The 22,552-nt window shown below is 38.0% G+C and overlaps 1 protein-coding gene across 1 annotated transcript in view; it reads left to right on the top strand.

Moving 5' to 3' along the window:
- DACH2 (dachshund family transcription factor 2) overlaps nt 1–22,552 on the top strand; it is a gene marked incomplete at its 5' end in the record, with an annotated part of 315,957 nt that overhangs the window by 155,399 nt on the left and 138,006 nt on the right. The window contains one exon of the mRNA XM_010572538.1: nt 5,099–5,214. Coding sequence (XP_010570840.1) covers nt 5,099–5,214 — 116 coding nt within the window. The remainder of the gene's footprint in view (nt 1–5,098; nt 5,215–22,552) is intronic.

Raw genomic sequence — 22,552 nt, forward strand, 5'->3', positions numbered from 1 at the left:
AAAACTTAACAAATAATTGCCAGCAAGCAATTACCATTCAATTAAAGAGTAATTACATGGTTATTTGTGCCCTGTAAAATAAAGCATTACTGAAATCAGTAACGCAATCAATATTTTAGCAGAAACAGGATGCTGCAGTGATGGACCTTTCAACCTGTGCTGATTAAATTGTCATCCAAATAACAGTTTCCTAGTTAAATCACCACATGTTTATTTGTCTTGATTAATATGCAAATTCACTTCTGATTCCAGTAAATCTCCTATATTTAAAAGCACAAAAGTAGAGCACTATCATACATCAACAGTGGTGTGCTGTATGTTTCCACTGATTAATTACATTTCACAAAGTGTTGATGAATTTGTGGATTTTATGAAATATAGTTGTCTATAATGAGTGTAAAAAAGAGTTATAAAAGATGGAGCTGATCAGTAATTTTAACAAAATCACAGAAATAGCCTTATTCTATGTTTTGATACAAATTAAAAATCCTTGGGATGTCTAGGGAATGTATAAAACTTTGAGAGGAAAAATAATAAAATTAGCTCTCAACAGGAATAGAAAATAAAGGAAAAACAGACATTCATGAATGATTTCTCAACGTTTTACTAGATAAATTTTGAGTGTCAAATATACTGCTTAAAATGTAATTTAGTCTCTGACAAATTTAATTCCAAGCAAAATACAAAAATGAACAACATTCAGATTAGTTCATTTTTCTCTTTCAGAGTTAGTGATTTTTCAGGGGTGGGATGGAGAGGGTGGCAAGAATGGACTATATAACGTAGTGTAAAAAAAGGTAAAAGCCCAAAACTTCCATTCATCTTTGCTTTCAAGTAATTGATGACCCGAGGACTTTTTGGGTTTTTGAGAGTTACTAATAGAATTTTAATCAGTATAAACTTTGAGCTGGCCAATTTATTTGCATTTATTTAGTAAAAAGAATAAGATTAATAAATCTGTTAGTGAGAAACGGTATTGTACTTCTGTTTTAGTCTCCATGGTCTTCACTTGTGACCATAACTCTTGTACTTTAAACTGTTTTTAAGAGATATCTATAAACTAGCAGTTTCTAACTGAAGTAGCATCTAATTTAGAATTGAGTCATTTTCCGTTGCCAAAGATCTACTAATGGCAAATATAAAATGTATGTAGAGATTTTAAAATCTCAAAGAAATGCATTTAAAATTGTTTGAAGCTGATCATTCCTGTTTATGCTCCCTTGGTTATCAATGAGGAAAAGATTTTTCTACACTTCTTGGATTTATAAATTTCTTGAATGAGCTAAAGGAAAAGCTGAAGAAGAAAATGCAATGAAAGAGCAGGGTGACAAAAGATTAGGAGAAATAATATTAAATAAAGTTAATATTCATATGCTAATGCTATTAGCATTTGTATGGTAATACTTACATAATCACAAACGATGTCTTAACTCTCCCCAGATGATAATTCTACTTGCCTTACAATGATTTCTGTTCAAGGCTTGTATTAGCAATTTTCCCTGAAATGTCAAGATTAGATATGTTTACACAGTAAATGTGAAAATTGTCGGAATTCTAGACTTCATAAGACGATAGGAAGCGTACTAGGTACTGGGGGTGTTGAGACAGACCAGTGAGATTTCATTGCTTGGTGATGCCAGCCCTAGCCCTGACCGCAGCATATTCACAACATAAAGTAAATCCCATAAAAATTTTGAATCTGCTAATGTTTTTGTTTCCTTTGTGTACATCTTATTAAAAAAATAGGATTTAGAGCAAACATGTGTATCCTTTCTCTATGAAATTTCTGGTTTCACGTTTAAACAAAAATGCCAGAAAACTTGTTTCTGGCCAAAACGGGACTGGAAGTGTTTGGATTCAGATATGCTGCCGAGGTGCTTTCTGTGAGTTTTGGTGTCTTCCCAGGCAGAAGATCTTGCTTCGTGATGGGTGACACGGTCTCCATCACGGTCATCTTCAGGCAATCTAGCTGGAAGTGTGGGGTACCTGCTGCAGACTCAGCAGTAGCATGTCAGAATGCTGCGAGGCTCTTCCCTTTGTTTCCTTGATTCAGAACCAGACATACAGCATTAAAGGGGTTCATATGTAAACTACAGAACACAGTGTTAAAGACTCAAATGGTTCTTTCGCAGGTGTTGTATGAATGACAGTCAGCTATAAGTAGCATCCAGCCTTGAGTTTTTCATTTAAAAGCTAACATTAAGTTAGAGGCAAAGGACTTCGATTTTATTTGAACAGGTTCAGCTGGGAACAATTGCATTCAAATTATTATGGCTACAGCTGTGTAAGAAAGACCAGAATCTGGCCCCTAGTAGTTAGTGCTTTATAGTAATAGTCACTAAAAGGACATGAGTAGGTTAGAAGTATGCAAATTTTTTTTTCCTTCAGAATCTATCAAACCCCTTCCCCAAAAGGACCACAATCCGAAAGACACCAAAACCCAGAGAAAACAGTGCTGTGTTTTCCCAATGGTCTTTGCCTTACGTCTGTAAGTAGGCAGGATATAAATGCAATCAGTGGGACTCTGAAAGAGAACTGAGTAAGTTTTGGTGCAAACCTCTCTTTCATCATCTCCTAAAACTTGTCTTTAACCTTGGCCATTCGGTACAGGTCAGTGCATAACCACAGATTGGAGAATTTCACTTCTGCTTGTAGTATATGCTGGGAAACACCTTAAGATCTGATCTGGTAAACCTGTGGGCTTCAAGTTGTCTGCTCAGAGTCAACAGAGTTATTAACATAAACTGTTGTCTGTGCAAAAACTGCGTAACCAGGAATGAAACTCTGTTGTCTCCCCTCCCCTTCCCCTGAAAACCCAAATTATAAATAAAATGTCTCTTCATAAAAATCTTTTAAAACTGTTTGTTTAATTTTAAAAATGTTCTTCTTAGATTAATATCAACATATGGAGTTCTATGGAAAAGATTTGTTAGTATTTGAGCTTGAGAAGAGAATGTTTTGTAGTTTAGTTGATTGAGCTCTTCTGCTGGAGAAAGCTGCTAATTTTAGCTGTTTTGTAATTTTTTTCAGACAGTTAGTGCAAACTAAGCACTTAGACATGCATATGTATAAGCAGAGACTTCCGTAAATCAAAAGAGCAGCGATTCTTTTTTGTTTAAAACCTTCACATACCAGCCTAATACTGTCTGTTAGACAATCTTCTTGTGCAGTGGATGATTTCAGCAGGTGATTTTAATAGAGAATGCATGTGTGCCTCTAACTTCCTGCAAAACTCAAATACTCTTATTTTAGGTTTACTTTATTATAGCCTAGTGAATCTGGGCTCTTGTAGTAGGCTTTATTACATAGCCATCATAGTATGATAAACAACTTAAAGCATAAAAAAGAAAAATGGAAGAAGTACTGAATAAAATGAAATACAAAATGGACAAATGCAAAGCTAAAAAGAGTGGGAATAGTTTTATAGAGATAAAATAATAAACCAAGAAAATGATTTTGTGCTACTTTGATGTACAGTAAAACAAAATAACACTAGAACACTGTGAAAAATGAACAGGTTAATGGTACCTCTGTGTAGTGTTGCTGGAAGTTGTCTTCATTTAAACGCAGAGTTTGTCTTATATTGATGGAGGGCTTTGCCACTGTAAGTTGATAGAGTGAGGTTTAACTTAAATTTCTTTGTGAACTAGAAGCATTTTGGAAATGTTTTCTATTGAGACCTCATTCATTGTTGCAGCTTAGTTATTTTATACAATGTTTCGCTATGTTTTGTCAAAAGCTCTATTACTCAACAGAGTAAAATCTGTTTTTACCAAAGAGAAGCAGCAATGCTTTTCCAAACATAAAGAGGTTGCATTTTTATTAGCTGGCTTGGGGAGGAGTTGATTCAAATGGGTTTTTGGTCTGTAAATCTCTGTATTATGATGGCAGCTGTGTAGGATGATTGCATGTGCACACTCTGATGTAAGGGATAAATGTGGTAGTTGAAAATGATAGTTAAATGTAACAGGTCTGTAATCAGACATTTAACATTTTGGATTTAAAAACTGCAATCATAATTCATAAGGTGGTCAAGGGATGGTGAGATTTTTGACGGGTTGGGCTAACATTCTTTGGTTTAACCTATCTGTAATAATTGAAAACACCAATCAGTCTGTAAAGATAAGTAGTCAGTTTTGGAAAAGCTCAGTGTTAAATTATTGCTGCATCATCAGAAGTAGGCAGTTACCTGCCGTGATTCAGAAGGCAAGGTTTAAGATTATATTGCATTCAAGGTTTCAACTTCTCGTCTTTAGGCAGGACAACTTTTAGTTTTCTGTCAAGCAGGTGCGTGGCCCAGACTTTGGAGCAGTTACTGCTGTGACCCTTTTCCACTAGCCACCTCTAAGGTCATGGAAGCCCTGGATAATGGAAAAGCTTGACTACTGTATGGGTAGTAGAGGTACATGTAGATGTGCCTTCTGTGAAGCAGCCTGGTCAGCCAGGCTGAGATGCCTGGTCAGCCCTGAGCTGGTTCATAGCGGCAGCTAGCAGCAGCGTGGCTGTATTCATCCAGTGCAGGGTCCGAGCTAATAAATTCTGGTGCACCCAGTCTCAGTAGCTCTGGCATCCCTGTAGTCATTGCATCATTAATCCACAACCCATATAAAGCCTGGCTTGTGAGCTGAGTAATGCATCTAATTGCATTTTTCAAGACTTTACGTGTGAGTTACACATGCATCTGAATTTCTTGAGATCCATTTTACAGATAGTCATATTAAGAAAAAGCTATTAATTAGCAAAGTAATGGTACAATAGGGGTAGAAATATGGATTGCTTGCTTTCTCGTCTTGTGGTCCAGATTAAAAAAAAATAAAATAAAAAAAAAAATCTTAGCTTTCTAGTTATTTATGTGACTTTGAGTTCCTGACTGTGTTAACTATAGGTGCTGTTTGGCAGTGTATTGTTAGTTCATTTGAAACCTATACAATTCTTGTATGTTTGATCAACTTATTTTTCTTTTTTCCTAGGCAAGAATTTCTAATATATTTTTGTGCATCATTGATGGTTCATATATTTTGTACAAATCAATACTATGTGTAGTAAGCAAATATTTCAAAAAGAAAATGTGTTTTCATTTATCCTCTTATTTTATCAGCTCACGACCAGGAAGACCCCCCAAGCGTTCACTAGGAGTTGCGATACAAGAAAATGCACGTCTTCTGCCCCATGGAGTTCCAGGCCTCTTATCACCAGGACTTATCTCTCCGACAGGTAATAAAATCCATCAGATGATCAGCCTCATCTCTTCATACTGCACAGCAGTTAAAATAAACTAATATTGATCTAACTGCCTTGTCCTTCAGGGCTTTTTCAAGCTTTACCAGAGGTTACATTATTGGGTTTTTTGAGTGTTCATGAAAACTCTGTTTTGTTGCTGCAGTGACTGAAATCTAATGGATTTATAATTTAGTTCTTTATTAATTGTAATTTCCTTACAGGAAATTCCATTAAATGTGTTATTTTTGTAAAAGAAAAAAAAAAAAGAAAATGAACGATTGTCTCAGAGAACCCTGTAGCATGCATTTCTTCCTTTCAAATGCATGTGTATTTTAGTTCTCATGGGATATGAACAGCGTGGCTAATGTGTATTGTATTGCAACATCATTAATGTATGCTGGGAAGATAGAGAAATGCTTGTACGAATTATAGAAGAAACACTTGAAAAGCAGATAAATCCGCATTGCCACAGTGGATTGTACTTTAACAATAACAATCTGCATTCAATATCATAATATGGAGAACTAGCATGAAAATATGTGAAGTTATAAACAAGCCCTAAACATAATTTAATGCATAGTATTTTATTTCACTTCATTAATTTATTAATAGAGTTTAAATTAAATCTTGTGCTATGCTGATGAGTGTTTTAATTTTTTATTAATTGATGTGTGCTAAAGGTAAGTTTATTTTGGTAATAAAGCTATATTAACAGACTGTATTCGTAAAAGTAATTGTTTAAATATTCAACAGGCTTAGCAGTTTTAGGATTACTGTCAAAGTCCAGTCTGAATGTATTGTATCTCCATAATAACCAAACTTAGTGAAGTGTTTAGCAGAATATAAAGTCATAGAACATCTTACAGGGAAAGCAGGATTAAAAAAAAATGATTAATAGGAGTATAGCAACTTCTGTCTTGAACTTGCAGATTACTCTGCTTGCAGAACCTATTGCACTGCAACTGAGTGCCTCAGCGGGTCTCAGTGTTCAGGGGAATAACAAAGCTGAGATGTTTAATTTCTCCTACGACTCCAAGTGTCACAAGGACTTCACAGTGAACCAATAACCTTTATCACTGTGGAAGTCGGAATGAACATTCTTAAGCAATAGTCACAGTAACCTTAACTGAAGTAGTTAATAAAGCATGAAAGCATTTTGCTAGAGCCAGGCGCCACAGCTGAGCTAGTGCAACTTCATGTACTGTTCATATATGTGGCAGGGATCAAGAACTGTGTTTTTACTCTTATGAGCAGTTTGTAAATGAGGGTCTTTTTTTAGTAGCTCTGTCGTGTTTTCAGCTCAGGAATTTCATGCATTTGGTGTTTTTTTATATTATTACCAGTGGGCAAGAAAGCACAAGAGCCACTATGCATTGGTAATGTCTTGTCAGAAATCCAAAATATTCCATATTACTTTTCCAGCCTGTGTGTGTTTGCAAATAGGACATCGAATTATGCCGACTACCATATTGCTTTAAATTGGGAAATATTTTAGGATGCAGTGTGCTGACTATGCACAGTAAAATAGTATCACAGACACATTCTGTGTCTCACAGATATTTTGGGTATCACAGAGTTTGAATAAAAAATTTTTAAGTTGAATTTCTAGACTGTTGTAAGTTGTTTGGAGTCTGAAGTGATGACTAGGATACATCCCGCTTTATTTAACATGTGGAGGGCTGCATGAGAAGATTGGCCCTGGGGGACTGTCTTTCAGCCCAGGCCCAGGGTGGCCGCCTTCCTGACCTTGAGAGCTGCCTGTGAAAACCTCGGCATGACGAAGCGCCGAAAGTCACAGAGAGTGTGCCTCAAGTAGCTGAAAAAGAGTTTTGGGAGCAGCTTGTAGGCAGGAGAAAATGTGCACTTCCAGAGCATCTCAGCATCATTGAGGATCCTGAACAAGACAGGTCCGCACAGACGAAGCAGCCCTGCCACCAAGCCATGGCAGGGCAGCTCCATGCTGACAGTCTGTGGAGGCTTGTCACTCAGGAATCAGAGCTCCTGATGTTTTTGAGTTGTTTATCTTGTTCATAAAGAAAGAACAGTGTAAAAGTTGGGGGAATTGCTGAGTAAGGAAAGGTGCCTAAAGAGCCACTTCTAAACTCAGTGGGGATTTGAGCTGTTGTAAACTTGATGGAGCACCTGGGATATGAAGCCTTCATTAGCTTTATTTATTCCTGTGTACACTTAATTACTTACTGCTTTGCTCTGGTTGCCTTCAAAACTCTCGCAACTGGATCCTTTCCTTTTGTCTGAACTAAGAACAAAATGCATTTTAACACTTCTCACAGAATAGAGGTTTTTCTTCCAGTCTTCTGAGTGGTGGGTAACAGAGTGGGATAAAAGTTGCAGGGTTATTAACCTGTTATGTACTGCCTAAGTTTTACTTTGGTTATTTATGATCTTACTTGCATATAATTTCCTCTGGTTCTGACAGTTTTGGCCCACAGCACTTGTATGTAAAACTGAATCTGTTCCCTGCCCCTGGCTGTCCCCTGCTCTGTGACCTGCTGATTTAGGGGGGGCTTTCCGCATGAAGCACTCTCTGTTCCCACACAGTGTTTCAGACGGCTGTGGGACCAAGACTGGGGCAGAGACTGAGGAGGGTTTGCAGCATGGTAGGGCTGGATCCATCCCTTCCAGTAGAGTGGATGCTGCTATGGAGGCAAGATCAGCTCTTTACCTCTTGGTGACTTCTTCGGTTACTTGTTTCCTCTAACTGCAGGGTAATTGCCCAAAGCATTTTTTAAATTATTTTTTTTTTAACATCTTCTTGTCCACTCCTCGATAATCCCTCTGTCTGATCTTGGCAGTTCTTCCTACAGCACAGATATGCAGATGGTTATGTTTATCTGCCTACGTTGTTAAAAAAAAAAAAAAGTCACTCTTGCTCTTCTTATGTGGCTGCCTCATTTTCTAATGTGTCTGAGTTGTTTTCTTCTTCAGATAAACTCATTTCAGTAACAGACTCCACATCAGCAAATGCAGCATGATTCATCCATCCATTGCATTTTTTCATTTTTGCCTTCTCTTTAGTCTTCTGTGAAGTTAAAGAGAAGGAGTTTGCATCCAGGCTAGCTCTTGGTTAGATGGATAGGTCTCAAGAAGTTGCTGTTCTGGCTGCAGAGCTCACAGATCTGTCTGTAGAGGGTATTACAGAGTGATGATTAGTAACTTCCTGCAGACTTGAGTGAGCCATCTGTGTTTCCACTCCTTGAAATGTGCTGTTATTTTCATCACCCATTTGGTTTGTGTCAGCTCAGTTTACATGGTCATTTTCACATAATAAACGGGTAGTTAAATTAGGCATACTGCATTTCCCAGAATAGAGCGTAATTTTTTTACCTCTTGGCAAAGTGGGCTACAACTACTCTTATACATAAGTAATTTGTGAAGGTAATAAGTGAAGCCTCGACCTTTTTAAATATTTGTAGGTACCTTCCACCTTTGGGGAATGGGAACATTTGAGTTACAATGAGACTAGAGCAGCAGGGTGGCTAAAACTGCTGTGATCAAGGAGGGTGAGGTGATGTGTCTGGGATGCATACCACTTGGAAGGGCTTGTGTAAACAGCACAATAACCGTGCCCAAACTGCATCCTTCAAGAGCTGATATTTAAGTACTGTCCATTTTACGTTAACTTAGGAGAAAGTGTTTTCCTTCTTGTGTTCGTGTAGGAAATGTGGAAATCAGCGTGGTGCCCTTGCCTGCTGTGAGGGCAAAGGAAAAATCCTGGATGTCACAGAGGGATGGTCATGAAAGGCTCAGTCCTTCAAACAATGCAGTGTGATGACGTGACATTAACAAAAAAAGGCTTTATCTCCTATTAAAGTACAAGTCTTTGTCATCAGTGTATCTTAACAAGACAGTTGGGACTTATTTATGCAATAGATTCTCAAGGAAGTTTTAGGGTTGTCGTGGTTTAACCCCAGCCAGTAACTAAGCACCACACAGCCGCTTACTCGCTCCTCCCCAACCAGTGGGATGGGGGAGAGAATCGGGGAAAAAAAGTAAAACTCGTGGGTTGACATAAGAACAGTTTAATAGAACAGAAAGGAAGAAACTAATAGTGATAATAATAACAATAATAAAATGACAATAATAATAAAAAAAAATCAGAATATATGGAACAAGTGATGCACAATGCAATTGTTCACCACCCGCCAACCGATGCCCAGTTAGTTCCCAAGCAACAATCCTCCCCAGGCCAACTCCCCCCAGTTTATATACTAGACGTGACATCACATGGCATGAAATACCCCTTTGGCCAGTGTGGGTCAGCTGCCCTGGCTGTGTCCCCTCCCAACTTCTTGTGCCCCTCCAGCCTTCTTGCTGGCTGGGCATGAGAAGCTGAAAAGGCCTCGACTTAGTCTAAACACTCCTCAGCAACAACTGAAAACATCAGTGTGTTATCAACGTTCTTCTCATACTGAATCCAAAACATAGCACTATACCAGGTGCTAGGAAGACAACTCTGTCCCAGCCGAAACCAGGACAAGGGTCTGAAGCAGTAGTGTGCTTTGTGAAGAGAAGCTGAATAGCTTTAAGCCAGTCATTCAGAAAACTGTTGATAAGGAGTGAAGCTGAAAGAGTAGTTGGATCTTTTGATAGTTATCCGTGCCAACTTCAGTCCTCCTACCCTTCATTTAGGTTGTCCTCTCAAAAGGTTAGAAAACCACTATATGAAGTCTTCATTGCATTTTTTCTGTATTCAGTTTGTAGAATGGCTACTAATATTTCAATAAAACCATTGTGGGGGCTGCTCCGTCTTGTTTTGAAGGTATTGGAGAAGGTGGATCATGAAGAAAATCATCCTGCCACTAGAACTTTGTGAGACTGTGGTACAGGGCACACACCTGCTTTCTGGAGCAGTTTTCAAGTGGTAGGATGGGCATCTCTCTGACTGCACGTGGGCTGGGAATCATGCAGCAGAAGCTGATGGGGTGCTGGAAAGGTGTGGTGAGGCTGGGTGCAAGGAAGGTCGACACGAGCCTGTTCAAAACATTTCTGTTGCCATTTTATATTTCTGAGATTTGCCATCCAGAGCTGTGAGCAACCTGGTAGGCCTAATCCAGTGTACCCTGGCAGGGTATGTGCAGTATAGGTCAGTGGATAGACTGCAGTGAGGATTTCGGGCTGAGGGCTGCGGGGTGCTCAGTGCAGGAGATGGGAGGAAGCCTGACTGATGGGGAATCGTGTGTTAGAAGAGGAAAACAAGGCATTTTCAAATGGACACTCAACTTTGGTGGCCTTTGGTGGATGCGAGGTGGGAGAATTCAGAATTTAGAGGTTAGACAGAGATTCACCCCCAGGTGATGACTGTGTGGTAGGGAAAACTTGTTGGAACATACTGTGTACAGAGGCTGTGGCTGGTGCTGCCGCAGGTGGGCAGGATGTCTGAGGCTCTTCCTGGTGTTAATACCTCCCGATTAAACCTGCCGCTAGCATCTATCATCAGGTCTCTGCTTTTTTTCTTACATTGGTCTGCCCAGGTGACAGAAGCAAACCACCTGCATTTCCAAATGTGTAAGATAAACTGATGTTTTCATTACCAGCTACATTAGTTTCACCTTCCTTGAAGTGATCCTTTTTTATTTGATAAACAGACTTTTAAAATAGACACTGTTATATTAGCTGTTTGTCTAGAGTTTTTAAGAATGTAGTAATTAAAATATTGACCTGTTTATAAAGATACGAGTATTTTTTCGGTATAGTTTTTTCTTATCAATAGTTAAGGGAAGCTGTTGTGAACCGAATAGTTTCATGTATTTAATATTTTAGTGAAGTTAATATTTTAATAGATATACGAAGTCACATCATTGTGGGACTCAAATGGAATTGGCCACAGGAGTATGCTAACTTTATGTGTTACTTCAATAAAGTAGCGATACCAGCAGCCACTTACTCTTTCTACAGAAAAGCTAGCATAAAACAGTATTTGCAGTATCTGCAGTCTTTAGGCACTTTAATTTGGTATATCCTTGTTAGGCGAATGAGTGAGACTAGAGGCTTTCAAGGTCTTTGGTATCCACTTGCTGTTTATCAAGGTTGGGCACACAGTCAGCCAGCACAGCCTCGCTGATGCGCAAGAGCTGCCTGCGGGAGCTCCCGGCTGCCATTGACCCCACAGATCATCTCCTTATTTCTGTCCGAGACTGGTGTTGCTCCAGTGCCCGCCAGTCTCTCCTGGCTGAGGAACTGTAAGATGTGCTCAGGGTCAGAAGAGCAGAGCCACGGGAGCAGCAAGGACGTTGGCTTATTGAGGGGCACGGCGGGGCTGGAGGCAGCGGATCTGCTCCACGTGTAGCATTTGCTCAGAGACTGGGGTTGCCAAAACCAGGCTCTGAAGGTTTGCCTGTCTGTATTGTAAAACCTGCTTCCAAGAAACAGCTGTTATTTGAAGAATAAGCATTCACTCAGGGTCACTTTACAGAACATCTATTGACCGATTTCATCACTTGGGGTGTTTGATGTAGGGCCACTGTGGCTGGCAGCTGCTGGCAGGAGTCCTGGAGCCTTGGAGAGCAAGGAGCAGACGATTGTAGCGTTAAGGGAACCCCTTCCTTTCTCAGCACACTTAACTGAACATTTTTGTATGTTTACATATCCTATTTCTGTGGCTCATTTCACTGTTTACGGTTATCCTTTTTGGGTTTTTTTTCAGTTGTCATAGATGTCATTTTAAAGTTCCATTTATAATGCAAAACATATGCATGACTTTGTCATTGTTGGCATTACCTGGCTTGGTAGAAATTATTATTTTCAATCAAAGGCAAACATACTGATTAAGGATGCCACAACACTCCTCTGCCTATGGGGAACGTTAACAGTTTATAAATTGTTCTTGGTGACAATTCAGTAGTGTATTACTTTGATATATATGGCTAATAAATTAATATGATTAAGTTAATGAGTAGTACAAGTGTTGCCAAACTCCACTCATCGGGCTTTTAATGCTGCTCCACATTTGCAGCTCTAGCTTCCCCCTGTGGTGAGAGGATCAGTGCTACCTACGCACTGTCATTGTGATAAATGGCATATCCCACAGTGCCCTGCACTCCATCTGGTGTGTCCCCAAAATGAGAAATATTTTATACAAATCACACACTCAGAAGCTCAAAGGACTGTAGAAAGATCTATTTTTTCAAACAATAATAAAAATGCATACATCTCTTTAGCAACTCTTCATTTTTACTGTCATAATGAATGCATATAGCTTTGGGAAATGAAAGCTTGTGTGAGTAACATAGGAAAGTTATCCACTACACAGTAAAGCTGACAAATAAGTTACATGCTCACTCTTTTATTTTATCATGAAATGTTCTGAGATAAAAAATGATGTTAGAACATCTATTTAACTGGATTTTAAAATTAAAGACCATGTATGCTGCATGATTGAGTACCACCCCATCTCATGCCAGCAAATTTCTGTGCTGAAGGGAGCATGAATTTGAGTGAATGAGGAATGCAGGATCATATCATTACTCTTTAAAATACAGCCGTTCAGTAGAGTTCTGATAATCTAAAAACTCTACTTGGTGACTATGAGTCACTTGGTTCCTCTCTTTCCTTTTGTCTTTTAATATTATCTTTCTTTAGGGATCCATTTTTAGTGTCTGCTTTATCTGAGTGGGACATTACATTTTTGACAAAGGAATAGGTAAAGCTGTTGAGAATTTACTGAAGGGTTAACCTTGTCATAAATTTAATTTACACATAGTCTCAGCTACTAATTATTGTCCGAGAAGTGTGAAACTCAGTAATATATTTCTATTTTTAAGCATTTGCACAGAATTTTTTTAAAAATTAGATCCTACTGTGTTCCTACATCTTTTGAGATGACAGTGTTCAACAAAGTGGTCACACTGAGAGAATTAAGACTATGTTGTCTTGACACTCAGGGCAGGTATGTGCTGAATTTATCTTGATTTGCAGATGGAAGGGAACAGTTTGAAAAAGCTGGCTGAAGTATCACAGAGTTAGCAAAATCACTAAGTTTTTATCTGTTTTTATGATCTGTGACGTTCTTTACTACCAGCTTTTCTGTTAGCCTCATGTTTGATGGCATTGAGGTCTATAATGATCATAATACCTGTCTGCTGCTCTCTGTCGCATCTTTAACTGACTTTGAAACTGTTTTAGCTCCTTTAAGTCATCATTAAGAAATGTCTTCAAGTCAAAAATAGTATCAGGAGGTATGAAAGATTTATCTTCAGCGCTCTTTGTTTTCTGGAGGACTGTTTTGGCAATAACAACACTATTGTAATTGAATAGTTTTTGTTAGGTTTTATTTTCCTTTACAATAACATGATTAAGTTGAACAAATAGTTACAGTCTGAAATGTTTTCCATTCGGTACCTTTAACCACTATCACAGCGAGTGTATTTAAATGCCTTAAGAGTGGTTGTGTAGGAATCCCAGACTGACTGCATCTTGTACAGTCTTGCATTTTAATGTAGGAAGCTGGTTTTTTGGATTCACTTAAGTTATATTGTCATTGAAAAACTTTTACATTCATGCTAATGGAGAATGGCTTATTGTGATTTAGCTGGTTACAAGGATCATCAAATGCACTGTAGGGTGATAATCCTCTGGTAGGCAAATCAAGCATCTTCAGATTCTGGACTGTTACCTTGGGTGACATAAGGCCTATTCATGATTCTCCATTTTAAAAGCAGCATATTTTGTGCTAACAATAGAAATTGGAATATTATGGCATACAACATCAGAGACAAGGAGTGTAGATCCCCACTGATACTCCTACTCTGCTTTAGATTTATCCAGCAGTATTTCAGAAGACCTGTTAAGCTCAAGATACCTACACGCATTTGAATTTTTATTCCTATGACTTTGAGGGGTAACTGTGTATAACTGTTTAAATAAATACAATTGTAACTGGCTGGATAATACACTCTGGTTGCAGAAAAATGTTGATCCATCATCATCTATTTGCAATGCTAAAATTTACATTTACATAAATAATATTCCTTAAAATGCAGCCTTCGGATCTATATTAGATTTGAGTAATGTGATTTCCTGAAGGAGAGCTTTGTAAGGCTGTATTTTGGCAAAATTCTTGGTATAACCACACTGCTGCAAATTGTTCAGAAAAATTAGGGAATGAATCTCACCGGATTAAAAAGTAATCATGTACTATACTTAAATCCAAGTATTTCCATAGTTACAATTCTGGTCAGGTATTAAGTACTTTAAATGTAATTTAACAGCTGTTGTGCTTCAGTCCTTGTGATACAGACCTCTGGAGTCCTGAACAAGTGAAATACTTCAGTATGTTTTTAAGATTAGGCAAACAAATAATCCCATTCATTTGGATTGGATTACTTGTTTGCTTAAACATAAGTGTTCCGCTACTTACTATAGCGTTTTGGAGAACATGTTCTATGAGGATCCTTTTGCAAAATTGTGAATTCAGTAAGTGTCTATGTCAAACCAATACTCCCTTTTGATTGTCCTAGTGGTCTTCATTCTTTTAGTGTTTTGTGTGGACTAGGGTTTGTGAAAAGAAGCAACACATTTTATGAAAAAAAAATTGGAAAAAATTTTAACAAAATGGCTGCTGATTGGGAAGTCACCTGAAAGATGGCAGTTATTTGGGTTTTTGTAGCCACATCGAGCAGCTCAGAGTGACGGGGAGTGGCTTGCACTTGGAGCCCAAGGTGACAGCTGGAAATCCTGCTTGTTTGAGGATGATGATTTGCAAAAACCTAGTTCTGGTTCTCCCTTATCCTGAAAATATTTCTGCTGGAGTTGAGGCAGCGATAACAAATACTAGAAATTTTTCATTTGCTGCTGCTGATTTCTGGATTAGCCTTTGCGTTGGTTTTGCAGAAGGGAGAGCTTGGTATGCTGAAAGCAAGATGGTAAATATGTTCAAGCTAGGGAAAGAATACTGTGTGTGATCAGGAGGGCACAATTTGAGTCTGTCTATGTAAAGTAGTGAAAAATTGCCCTGGTAATCTGGGAGAGAAGATTTTGGCATAATTTTTATGTATGTGCAGAAAATTGAGAGAAGCAAGTTTAGCAATGGAGGCTACCTCACTGTCCTTTCTGGAGAAGCTGCTTGTATAGCTGATCTCCCAAGGAGCAGACCTTTGCTATGTAGAAAGTACAGCGGCTGCAGTTGGTGTTTCCTCCTGCACAAGAAGAATGTGCTCTTCTTTCAGCCCTTCCCAAGTAATAAAACACGATGCCAAGTGCTGGCAACAAATTAGGATTCACGATGAAAAGAAACATATCTTACTGAGCATTTTGAAGAGGCGCACATTTTTATTTTGAAGCTAGCATAACTAAAATAGATTTCTTTGTCTGATCATTCTCATTAAGTGACTGGGACCATATTAAGTTTTCACTGGAAATGTATTTGTATTATATAAACTATTTTATCACAGTCAACATTAATTGGTGTAAAGAAAAACAAGCTGACTTAATGAGTATAGTATCATACACTATCCTTTTGCCGAAGAGAGAGACCTCTTCAGTTTGCAGAGAGGCATGCTGATAGCAGCTGGCGTTGCTGCTACCGTGTTGGTTGTACCTATTTTAAAGATAAATGTAGGACCAGAGTTCTGGAGGATTCAGTCTAGAAACTGAATTCATTCTGAAAATCCTTTGCAAAGAAAAATAATTCCTAGAGCTACCAACCTCCTGTTCCTGCCTCACTTGGATATGAAAAGCTTTACTTCAGAAAGAGAAGCATTTTATATAATACATGCCTGAATGTAAATGACAGACATTTTATTAGGAAAGGAAAGCCTTTATTAAATATAATGATCTACATTGTTTTTATGTAATCTAATGAATTACAGTAAAAGCCTGAGAAATGAGCTGGAAAAGGTAGAGTACTCTCCCATGAAAGCGAGCTATGATAACCTTTTTGTAATTCTTTAACATGTTGAAAGAGTATTTCTACACAGACTTATTAAATTAAGCAAGGTCACCTTTTCATTTTATTAACAGATTCAGTTTGCCAGATCATGGACTTTGATTCTGAAGAATGTGGGTGAATCATGCAGTAACATATGTCAAGTAGAAAATTGGTTAGAAAATGTTAAATCATTTTGATGTTTGTATCTTTGTTTTTACCGCTGCACAATTGTAAAAAATAAAATGCTTAATTACTGTTTTTCACATTTGCATATTGATTGGATGTGCTTTAATAATAATGATATTTCTAAGTGGATTATCTCTCCTGACTGGGGCAGTCTCAATCTAATATTTGCATAAAGGGAAGAAAGTATCCTTTTCAATAGGAATATAAAATTCTGTTCTTCTGACGTGCAGTATACAATCATTACTTTGAAAGGTTAGCTATAAATAATAACCAGTGAAACTAGTCATACACTTAAAGATGAGCACATATATTGCATTTATCAATATGACCCCAGTTCAGCAAAGCAGGAATAAAACTGACATCCTGTCATGCAAGTTGTTCATAGACGTTCCCAAATCTCTGCATGTATATTATAGTCTTTTTATATAATATATATATGAAGAGGAAAATTATATTTAATGGGTGTTACATCAATTTAACACAAAATCTTGCTGTAATTGTTTATAAAAAATTTCATAGTCACTTCTAATTAAGAAAGTAAATGTCATTTATATTTCCAGTCTCTTGGAATTACTTTTTCTCCTGTATTTGCATCTGTCACCTCTTCTGTCTAAGTAAAAGTAATGCGTAAGCTCTTCACTGGTATATGTAACAGAACTGAGAGAACATCCCATCAATAGCCCCAAACTTTATGTAAATAAGGGACTTAAAGGAATAGATTATTTTCATATTGCATATATGGTTTCAAATGAAAGTACACTAATGTACAGATGTAGCTAAATCTGACTATCGTTAACAGCTCAGTAGTTCTGCACACATATGCAGAAACACTGTTCTTGCTACTTGGGGCACGCACACGGGGTGCAGCAGAGTGCAGTTGACTTGGCCCTGGCAATCGCAGAGCAGGTGACTTGATTACACTGAAATCAGGCAGAAAATGTCCTCTTCTGGCCACTCGAGTGAATCAGTCAAATTATCGAGTGGCAAAACTAATTCTATGCCGTGGGCCATCAGAGCTGCCACTTCCTATAAGTCAAGCCTTCACTTAGTGTGAAATTGTTTTTTATTTTATTCTCTTTCATTTATTATGCTTATTTCAGCTAATCCACTTAGTGAATGTGAATTACCCAGTATACTAAAGCTGTTTCAGATGTGCAGCCTTCTTGTGCTTTACTGGTGAAATATGAGGACTGCTCTCCTTTTAAGGCACTCCTGACACTGTTATGACCTATACAGTTAAAGTAGTATTTCAATTTTTCAGATGAGAACTCGAATGAGGAGAAGAGTTTGAATATGATTTAAAATTATCTAAAAGTGCATATGGTTCAGCTTTCTTTTAAAAGCAGATATAATTCAGATGGGTCACATTTTTAAGAACTAGGAATATATCTGCCATGAGTTGTAGGCCATTAAGTACCAGTTAATTTGAAAGAGTTTGACGGAACAAATATTCCCTTGGAAAGCATTGAATATTGTTTTTAACATTAAAATATTGCCTTAAATCCTGGCAGAAACAAAGCTGAGATCTGCTTAAAGCACTCGTACAGGTGATATACCCTAGGCAATACTTGGGTATATAATTCTGTCCAAATGGCAATCCCTCATTTGACTGTGCCCTCTGGTACACAGCATTAACATTTTCCAATAAAAGAAGAGCAAAACATATGGAGTCTTTTATTTCAAGCAAAGAAAAATCAAAAAGAATAATGAGAATAAAAAAATAAAATGCCTGTGGTGATGGACAAGGGAAGCTACCAGGGAGTTGCTATAGCAGAGTGCATCAGAATAGGAAAACAAGAGTAGCCAGAAGGCACCTCCCATAGGCATCTAAATATAGGTTTCTGATACGTATAAGTACAAAAATATGTAGATGTATATGTATCATATGCTGAAACTAAGAGGCATGATTCAGGAGAAACCAGATATATTGTTTTAACTTGTATTCACACAGTGCTTTGAGCTGACATACATCTTGGGCAGATGAGGGGACTTGAAGGGTGGAAGGAAGTAAGCAGAGCCTCAAAAAGAAAAGTTGAAAGGATCATACTGTGATTAAGATGGATGCGTTGCTGACAGTGTCAGAGCAACAGCTGCTAAATCTAGGAGGCACTTGAAAGGGTCCCTCTACTTTGTTATATATGGAAGTCAATAGGTTATTTGGGCTAAGAACACCCTATTATTCAAATTCAGCTGACCCAGAAAGCCTTGCCATCTTTCAATGGCAATTCATAGGGCTTTGCCATTTAGGTAGTGGTTTTGGTATTTCCCAGTACAGGATTGTTCTGTGTAGTCTTGTATGACATATGGATATATTGATCTCAGTTTTTTTCCTGAAATGTATTACATTAGTCTGTATAAGGCTTCAGAAGGCTATTCTGTGTTTGCAGCTGGGTTAGATTGCTGAAAACTTGTCACCAGAATCTCTTTTTCATACCTATTAAGCATCGAGGAAATGTACCATAAATTGTTTTGGCCTTCCTGTTTTGGAACTGCTCCATTAAAATTTTTAATTACAGATAATATTTCTTCATAGTAGCTTATCAGTCCCATATATTAGGTAAGCATGAGTCCTAATCCTGTTGAGAATATGTGTTCATTGATGGAAAGTTTTCACTGTAGATTGGGCGTAGGAAAATATCCTGAGAATAGTTTTTTTGCCCATTGATACGGACATGGCCTTCCCTTTCTGATGTGTCTCTCTTGATCTCCATTTTTCATTGCATCATATTACTCTGCCTTTCCTCTTTATTTTTTTGTCCTTGACTTTTATGTCTACACTACAATTTGTGTTGACCTTGAGGTTGCCCTCAATTAGCTGAGCCATTTCAGTATCATGGCCCACACCAGAATCCTCCGCAACGTGCTTCTGATTTGAAAAGCAGAGCCATCCTAGAAACTGGTCTGTGACCATTTTTCTTTTCCTTTCAAGTTAGTGTTTATTTCCAGGCAATAAAGAGAAGGAGTGATACAAAAGAGATAGAAATCAGAAGCAATAAATCATAGGATCGCTTCTGGTAGGTTTTCTGTGCTCAAGCCTGCAGTGTCTGTGCCATCTGCAAAAAGAGGAGGATTGGGAAAGGTTTGGATGAGAGAGATAAATCTTATCCCTGAAAGTTCAACAAACCTCTCAGGATCCAAAGGGTGGCTGCCAGGGATCAAGATCAGGAATTTGATGAATAATGGTCAGACAGCAGGTTAGGCTGACCTCATGTGTGACCCTAAATAGGAGGAGGGTGTTAGAGCGGCTGGATTGCAGTACGGTCGGGGTTCTTTGCTCTGCCACTGATGACAGAAACCCCAAGACCCTGCTTGTACCTCGCCTCCTACAGCTGCGTTTGGTTGCGTGCCATGCCCTGTGTATGGAAAGCCAATAATGGCCACTTTTCTTTGGCCATCCCTGTTCTGTATTGGAACTTGCTCTCTGGACAAAGTTCTGTACTGACAACAGCAAACCTTGCTATCTGATGGCTAGGTGGGGAGTGGTTTTGGCTTGTGAGCAGACAGAGATGAGGATAGTTTGGGTTGGTATCATAAAAGATGTGGTATGGTCAAAGGATGGCTTTTGATCTCCTTGGCTACCTTTTGTTCTTTTTTACCTCTTTCTCTTACCATTCATAGGTATTTTTCTGTTTTTCAGATTCTGATCTGTGGAGCAGCAATGGTTCGAATGTGTATTTGTGTAACATCTCTATAGAACTTCTGTGCTGATGCAGTAAAAATAACAATGAGATCGAAGTAGTTTACTAGATAGTGAAATACTGCTTAGTTTTAGCATTTACTACCTGCATGTTTTTAAAGGCTAAGATGATGAGCCACTATGTTAATTGAGGAACTTGCTGGTCTTGGTAGTGAGCTAATTTTCTCTGTCTTCCAGCTCAAGAAGATCATACTGGTCTTTAAAAGGATGGGCGAACTGTGACATCTAATGTTACCACTCACATGTCACACCTATTTTTGCTAGATGACAGCCAGTACTATCACTCCCATGCTTGTATCTTCTGCATCATCAAATTCTGTGTTTATACATCTCCTGTGAAGTAACAAATGGAAATTTGGCAGTGGATTTTGTGGGATGCCATTCAATTGCTATTGGAAGGATGGTTAAATATCATGGTGAAATGATTTTTCACAAATACCAGCTAAGGGGCTATAAGCATCTCTTTAAAATGTGCTCAAGATGCAGTAAATTGTTTCAGGCACATCTTTACTTTTTTAATTTTTTTTTTCAACTTTTTATGTAGATTTTTAATTTTATTTTATAAAATAAAAGCAGCTGCTTTTGTGTGTCTAAAGTCAGTTATCAAGATTAGTCATTCAAATGTGTTAGGTTTTGACCTGTGCTTCTGTAGTGAGCTTACTTCAACAAGTTGAAATGAAATATAAATAACTTCCTCGTAGTTTTTACGTCAAATCCCAGATTAAAATTAAATGTTTTCTGAAGTGAAAGATGTATGCAGTGTTGGCTCATCTTGATTTAACTGTGAGTCTGAAGATTCATGGGTTAAATTAGTAAAATAGAGTAGGTTGATAATGATATTGTCAGTCCAGACTTCTGACCATGTCAGTATTTACTATTGATGAAGTAGTCCGTGTTTGCGTGTTCCTACGCATTTACAAGAAATGGTATGAGATATGTGCTAGTCCTAGATAATTTTTTCTCCAGCACCTAGATCACATTCCCCTGCATAAATTTAAGTCTTAGTAAATCTGAATTTCTAGTGTAAATATTGGTGGTTATGCTTTTGCTTTCTGTCTCACAAAAATTTCAAAAGTCTGGGTTACCTTTGCAGTTAAATGGACTAGCTGAGAACAGTTCATAAAGACATAACATTTTGCAGCGTTATTTGTAATAAGGGGGATTCAGGGACTCATGGCAACTTTGGCAGGAAAAGTACTTCGGGCGACGTAGTTACTAAGGATAGTACAGAGCTACTCACGTCTTGATTTTAGAAGGCTGTCAGTAAAAGCTGTCCTTCCTGAGATGTGGGTTAGTATTTTCCTGGTGGCTAGACATGGACAGAGCATGGAGGTGGATTGTGATGGATGGAGCAGGGGTTCGATGCACGGTCTGATTGATTTGTTCGTCCACGGTGTCTCCTCTTTTATATGACAATGCTGTGAGAAAGGGACGACTTGGCTGTAGTAACACTTTTAATCTAGACCTTTCATACCTGCTGATGATTATCTGAAGAGGGTTCTGCTAGTTAGGTAATTTTCTGGTAGAGGTTGTGGAAATGACTGCATGCCTATGAAAATGAGAACTTGTGGTATGGCTAAGTGTTCCCTTGTGTGTCTCTTATATTCATGTGGAAGTACACTGGAGTGCCTTATTTTCTAAGTTTCTTTTTTGTTCTTTGCTGAGAATTTTATTGGAGAGAAATAGCTATGTATTGTGTGTATTAATCAGATCAACTTCTGTTTTTTCCTTTTGATAGGAATGCCTTGTTTTCTCCATTTGAGACATTCATTCTGATCTACAGTGACCAGTATCTATAAGCAAAAGGGAATTGAAATATCTTCCCAGGGTTAGTTTTAATTTTGCTTAATGGATGAAGGAAGATGAAATGCGACCTATTCCCCAGGGTTATTTAACATTAGAACTTGAACCTAATTAAGGTATTTGAGATCCTTTTTTTTTTTTTTTTTTTTTTAAATAAATTTTTTTAAAAACTGAGAGCTGTTTAAGGCACCTCCTAGTGGGAGGTGCATGGGTCCTGGTATGAGAATGGTTTGGGGACTCAGGATCTTCTGGCGTCCAGTCCCCATTGTACCGTTTTGCTGTATGTTTAGGTTCTGATTATCAGATGTCTGTCTTCTTGCTTCCATTCCTCTAAAATGATGCCAACAGTTGGATTATACCATGTGGGGAGTGAGGAGGTTGATTAGTCAATAGATGTGAAATATTTAGTTGGTGGAAAATATGTATAGTACAGTGAGGCCATGATTATTCGTCACGTCTTCAAAAAATCTTGCGCTCAGTTTCAGGGCATTCTACCTGCATAAGAATAGTGAGAGCAGACTTTTATGGTGAAATTGTAGAGAGCTGTCGTAGATTAATTAAAGTTATAGACCCTCAACATTTGTATTCTATTTGGGATGTCACTTCCAGTAAGCTTTTTAAAAATGTAGTGGTGCAAATGGAAAAGTTTCAGCAAATATTAGATGTAACAATGAAGACTTTTGTTCCTCATTAAACCATTTCTTGATGTTTCCCGATAGATTTTCATCTAAATGCCTGCTAATCCCAGAGCTCTGACAGGC

Source organism: Haliaeetus leucocephalus, unplaced genomic scaffold (assembly GCF_000737465.1).
Source record: "Haliaeetus leucocephalus isolate CR32 unplaced genomic scaffold, Haliaeetus_leucocephalus-4.0 Scaffold340, whole genome shotgun sequence".
NCBI classification, from domain to species: Eukaryota; Metazoa; Chordata; class Aves; order Accipitriformes; family Accipitridae; genus Haliaeetus; species Haliaeetus leucocephalus.